Here is a 6,406-nt window from a genome sequence, read left to right as displayed (position 1 = left end):
GGAAGGAAGGAAGGAAGGAAGGAAGGAAGGAAGGAAGGAAGGAAGGAGAAAGTTTAAAGCAAGTTCAGAGAGAGTTTACTGTCAATAACAGCCTAAACAGAAGCATGGAAGGGTCTGTTCTCCAACCTCAGTTCAACTAGGCTAGGAACCACAGTAACTAAATAAATCTTCATCTGACTAGAAATCATCACATAGACTTCTTAGGACAAATAACAAATGAGATGTGTTTCTTGAACTGAATGTAAAAAAAAAGAAAAATACTAGGTGCCAAACTTTGTACTGTTCAACTAGTATCAAGCCTGGACCTGGGATGAAAGTTCTACCCTTAAGTGCAATTTTATACATGAATAAAAAAGTTGAAGATCAGTTACCATATGTTCTTGTGAGAAAAAAAAAGTTTGTAAAAATAACAGCAGATTCAACCCAAAGAAATTTCATGGAAGGAAATAATAAAAGTAGAACTGAGTGCAAATGGGAAAATAAAGTGAAAGGGTTCAAGTCCAATAAAACTGAGAAACTTCTAGCGACAGATATCAAGGTGTAGCAGCAAAACAGCAAAGATCTAAGCAATCAATACAGAAAATTAAAATGAAAACACAAGTACAGACCCAATAAACTTGAGAATCTAAAGAGGTCACGAGCAACATTATGTTAATAAACTTGAAAAATTACATGAAATATATAAATTCCTTTAAAACTTACTGCAGACACTGGAAAGAAAGAAAGAAAAACAAAACAAAACAGAAAATTTGAATGCTAAGGGCCCAGTGAGCCGGCTCAGCAGTAAAGGGGCTTGCCAATAATCCTGACCACCTGAGTTCAATCCCTGGGACACACATGGTAGAGGGAAAACAATCAACTCCTTCGAGGTGGCTTCCACTCTGACCCCCACATGCTCTCCTGCACACACAAATAAATAAATGGAATATAAGATTCATGATCAATCCAGAACTCACACTTGAACAGCAAGTGTTTACACACCGGGCCATCTCCCCGCATCCCCCGTAACTTAAAACCCGCGAATGCGAGGGCATGGTAGCACCCACATGTAATCCCAGTACTCTGGAGGCAGAAGCAGGAGGATCGAAAGTTGCGGACCAGCCCTGGCTACACGGCGAGAGCCTGTCTCAACAAAAGGTTGCTCCGCTCTTTACTTGCAGTTGAGGAGTCAGCATGGCGAGTCCGCCAGCCTCGGGATGCCCTTCCCCAGCCCGCTCCTGAGAGGTTGAAGTCACACACTGCCTGTCTCCTGGAGAGGCTAAGCATCCTCTATCTCCCCCTCGCCCTCCCCCGCCAGCTGTGCCCCATCCCATGGGAGGGGATTACCTCGGACAGATAGGACAGCCACCCGCTCTCGCTGTCAGGCCTCCTGGAGTAAGAGCTGTGGGAGACGGCGTCCTTCACCAGCACGGCCAGCGCTCTCAGGATGAACGAGGCGAACAGGTTCATGTGGATGTAGTTGCGTGTGCAGTGCAGCTTCCTGCACAGAACACAGTGCTTCCCTCAGGGAAGAACGGCTGGGGCGCAGCCCTGACCCCCAGGGCATCTGTCGCCAGAGACCGAGGTGCACAGAACAGGCCTTGGCGCTAGGCGCTGTTGCTTCTCCATGCCTTCCCCTCCCTGTCTGTGAAATGGGCCGAGATAACTCAGCTCCCCAGATAACGTACCCCTCCGTGTGTACAGGGACCTATCGCACCTTCACCTCTCGCTGCCACTGGACGAATGGGCATTAGTGTGACCCTGATTTTGTAAGTGACAGGAGTCCCTGGGCAGTGAGTGGTGGAGCTGAGATTCAGGCCTAGAGATGCTGAGAACGGGATCCGGCCCTCCACGGCTTGGCTGTCTCTGAGAAGTAGAACATTTCTCTCTTGGAGGCCAGAGGAGGACGGCATCCATTTACTTACATAAAATGCACATACCAGGTGTCCAGAAACCCTGGCAGCTTTGAGCTTTTGTGCCTGGGGTCCCCCACTGGCTCTCTGTTGTTCGGACTGTGTCCTCTGTCTGTCTTTCCACCTCTGTGGTTTCGATGCAGCACCTACCCCACCCGACTTGCGTTCCTCCTGCTGCGACCTTGGCAGCTTCCCAACGGAGATGGGCTGCAGTGATGAGGTGCGCCTGCTTCTCCACAGCTAGACCAGGAGGCTCAAGCACACCAGACACCTGGTCAAGCCAAGCCCTGATGGATTCATCTCCTGCTGGCTTGGGCTTGGAGCTTCGGGAAAGTGCATGGAGAGAGGCGGGCTGGAGGTGGGACTTGCCAAAACTCAGAAGTGTCCTCCAGAAGGGTACATGTCATGTGCGCTCCTGGAGCCATGGAAGGCCATGTGTTTGGGGAGACAAATGAGGCCAGCTCTGAGTCCAGGTGAGCCCAGGTGGGGTGATCTCCACACACCCACGTCTCCAGGGTCTTCATGCAGGCCTTCTGCACTAGTATTGAACGTCCATTCTGCCTGGGACACTCTCCAGTGCCTCTGACTGAAGAACTTCCTCGGAGGGCTTCCTAGCAGATCCGTAACCATCTCTCTTAGGAGACACCTAAAGTGTGGCTTAGTAAAAGGCCCTGGGCTTTGGGCCTTGAAACAGTACAGTGGACTGATCTTGTGGCCCTGGCTCTGCCACCCAACAGCTGTGCAGTTACTTCAGCAAGTTATTTTGCCTTTCCGTATTTTAGTCAGCTCACTTATAAAATGAAGCAACCAGACTTATTATCAATCTTAAATCAGATTAGGAGGGGAATTAACTGTGGCCGGCAGCTAGCTGGGGTACACAGGCCTCATTCAAATCTTAGGTCTACCATGACTTTACAGGGGAAGGGGGTTCTTGTGTGCAAACAGTGCCTCCAGTGGAACCGTGGTTTGCCTGGGCTGTGGGGGTGAAGGGTGCCATCAGGAACTAATGCACAGTTTGGCAAAGGCAGAGCCAGAACTCCTGCTTCAAGTTCTCTCTGTGTGTCCAGCTGCCTTTCCCACCAATAGGGACTCAATGCCCCTCATCTGGAACTTTCTGTCCACTCATCTACAAACGGCATGGATGCAGTCAAGCACTTCAAGTTTCCAGCTCTGAAGATCTGTGACACCACCCAGCAGAGCCTTCCACTGCCTTCTAGCGACGACCACCGAGCAGCTTACAGGACGCGTGCCTGCACCCATGTCATGTTTTACTCACCGAAGGAACAAGAAGAGTGTAAGAGCCAGGAAGAGGGAGATGAGAGAGAGGGAGTAGCCCACGGTGTACATCAGCTGCAAGGTAGACAGCAAGGCAAGGTGATCCACCTGGACATGGGAAGAGCAGACATGACCACCAGGATGGAGTCTGCACCCGCCTTCACCCCAGCTCCATGCTCAGAGCCACCACCGGGCTAGGCACAAGCCGAGACCTGCTCTGAGTCCCCAGCCTGTTTTCAGACCTTTCCTTCCCCACTGTTGATATCCAAATGCGTGGCCCAAACTGCCTGTGGCACAGTTCAGAGGCCACAAAGCCCCTATGCCTACCCGAGTCTCACCCCAAGCACTCACAGCCAAGCACTCATTCGTCAAGACTCATCACATCAGAAAGAGCTGAACCCCAGACCAAGGGTGCCATGGTCAGCTGAGGCGAAGACCTTTGGTACTCTGTTAATATGATAAATTATGTTAGTTTTCAGGTGATAAATCAATGGTCATGACACTTTTAGCACAATGCTTGATTCATTCAATTTGGTCAAATTTCATCTATGTCCATCAAGAATGTTTTGTCTTTGGCAGGTCTGGAGATATCTGTGTGATGGTTTCCTCATAGATTGATTTAGATAGTGCTTCTTCTTCAACGTTCTGGGAAGTTTGTAGAATTTGTAATATTTTTTTTTCTTTTAAATTTAACCAGCTTTTGCCTCATGAGCTTTGTGAACTGTTAATAGGTTGTTGTTGTTTATTTGTGTATTCTCCCAGTGAATTTACTTCTTCACTACTATGATATTTATCTATCTATCTATCTATCTATCTATCCATCTATTTATTTGGAGGGAGGGTGTCTCACAATGTAGACCAGGCTTGAACTCACAGAGGTCCACCTGCTTCTATCTTCCAAGTACTGGGATGTGTTCTGCCACGCCAATTGAAATGGTACTCTATATCCTGATGTTATTCGTCGCTCTGAAATCTCCTTTGTCTGATATCAATATAAAAAATCCTCCTTCCTTCCAATTAGCATTGTTTTCAGTTGTGATGTTTTGCGTAAGAATGGTCCTCACAGACCCACACGTTTGAATACTTGGTCAGTTGGTAGAACTACTTGAAAAGGATTGGGGAGTGTGGCCTTGTTGGAAGAGGTATATCTCTAGTGGTGGGCTTTCCGGTTCCAAAAGACTCAGGCTATCCCCAGCTACAAGCTATGATTTGCTGATGAAGGCGTGAGCTCTCAGCTCTTCCTGCCGCCATGCCTTTGCTCCACAATCTTGGACTCTAAGCCTCTGAAACCACAAACTCCAAATGTAATGCTATCTTTTGTAAGTCGCCTTGGCCATGGTATTGGTGACAGCAATCAGAAAGTGATTACAACAACAATGGGCTGTTTTTGTTGTTGTTGTTGTTGTTTATCTTTTAAATGTTTACCCTGAAGATTTGTATTTGGGTAAGTGATTGTCTTAGAGATAGCATATCATGGGCTTTTACATTTAACACAAACTGAAATCTACCGGCTTGGGATGCTTAGATCACTTAGTTATTTATCCCTTACTTATTACCATTTACTGCCGTTGTTTATCTGGCTGGGTTTGCATCTACTGGTCTTTTTCTTTGTGTCATATTTTCTCTATTCTCTCTTTTTTTTTTTTGTCTTATTTTGAATTGACTGTATCTTTATTCTCATTCCATGATTTAGTATGCCTTCTTTCAATTTTTAGCGGCTGCTCTGAGATTAATAGTAAACATTTTTAAATTATTGTGGTCTACCATGATCCGATATTTTATAATTTGATGCATAATTTAAAAATTTCTCCACTGTATACTCATGCGTCCTCTGTCCCAGCCATTTCGCTATTGCTGTCATCCATCTATTTACTACAGTGCACGGGCTCCTGAGAGATCATTATTACTTTTTCTTTAACTACTACCCTACCTTTTAGGGATATTTTGAAATATGATAAGAAAATTGTCTCCTGCATGTGCTATTTCTAGCGATCTTTATTCCTTTGTGTGGATCAAAATGTCCAGCGGCATGTCTCCCTTCCTGTGTTGAGGGTTTCCTCACAGTGGTAGTCTGGAGGAAAAACTTCTGAGCTTTAACAATAACCCCAACTGCATTGTTATGGAGAATTATTTTCTGTGACGCTCATTAGGACTCCTGTGGGTCCTCCAGCTGCTCTCATTTGACGTCTCTTCTTAGATCAGCTTTTTATAAGACGTCCCTGGGCCTAGAGAGATGGTTCAGGGGTTAAGAGAGCAGACTACCTTGCAAAGGACCTGAGTTCAGTTCCTAGCACCCACGTCAGATGGCTCATGACCCCCTGTAACTCCCGTTTTGAGGGGCATTGAAGCTTCTAGCCTCCGTGGGCATCTACAGACGCAGGAATATGCCAAGTCCTTTAAAAGTCCTTCTTAAATGACTCTGCTTATTGTTGTCACAGCACTTGGGACTGCTTCACAAATTGGTGCATCAATTGTATTGTTGATATTACTGTTGCTGTTTTTATTATATTTTATTCTGTGCATGTGTGAATGTGTGTGCATGTCTTCATGTGCATGCTCATGTGTGTGTTTTGTGTGTGTTATATTAACTAAAGTGCACTCCCCAGCACCTGTGGAGGCCTGGTTCTGATGCTGGATCTTCCTCAAACACTCTCTGACTTATTTTCTGAAGCAGGGTTGCTCTCTCACAGAGCCTAGAGCTACCCAGTTGGCTAAGCTGACTGACCAAAGCAGCTGTAACATATATGTAATAGACAGTTGTACTGTAGTATATGCACATATGTATAGGAACTGAGGTGAAATGATTTGTAGATTTTGTTGTTAAGTAAACAAAAAAAAAAAAAAAAAACTGCTTTCCATGAAGGAAAAAATGAGGAGCAACAAAAATTACATGTTTGCTTCGTTTTACAGAAAGAAACACAAAACTTTTGTTAAACAAAAGTTGGCACAGTAGACCTGGAGGGGCTGAGGGTCACCATGATTTTGAGACTAGCCTGGGATACATAACTTTCATTGGAAGGAAGGAAGGAAGGAAGGAAGGAAGGAAGGAAGGAAGGAAGGAAGGAAGGAAGGAAACAAGAAAGAAAGAGAGAAAGAAAGAAAGAAAGAAAGAAAGAAAGAAAGAAAGAAAGAAAGAAAGAAAGAAAGAAAGAGAAAGAGAGAGAGAAAGAGAGAAGAGGAGAGGAGAGAGAGAGAAAGAAAGAAAGAAAGAAAGAAAGAAAGAAAGAAAGAAAGAAAGA

The 6,406-nt window shown here is 45.5% G+C and overlaps 1 protein-coding gene across 1 annotated transcript in view; it reads right to left on the bottom strand.

The window, feature by feature from the left end:
* The window catches only part of Glp2r (glucagon like peptide 2 receptor), a 55,306-nt gene that overhangs the window by 30,028 nt on the left and 18,872 nt on the right, over positions 1-6,406 (bottom strand). The window contains exons 5-6 of the mRNA XM_055594365.1: positions 3,169-3,275; positions 1,327-1,480 (exon numbers count right to left, since the gene is read on the bottom strand). Coding sequence (XP_055450340.1) covers positions 1,327-1,480; positions 3,169-3,275 — 261 coding nt within the window. The remainder of the gene's footprint in view (positions 1-1,326; positions 1,481-3,168; positions 3,276-6,406) is intronic.

Source organism: Psammomys obesus, unplaced genomic scaffold (assembly GCF_907164565.1).
Source record: "Psammomys obesus unplaced genomic scaffold, mPsaObe1.curated_primary_1811, whole genome shotgun sequence".
NCBI lineage: Eukaryota > Metazoa > Chordata > Mammalia > Rodentia > Muridae > Psammomys > Psammomys obesus.
Note: the sequence above shows the minus strand (reverse complement) of the source record. Positions and strands in the feature narration are given on the sequence as shown.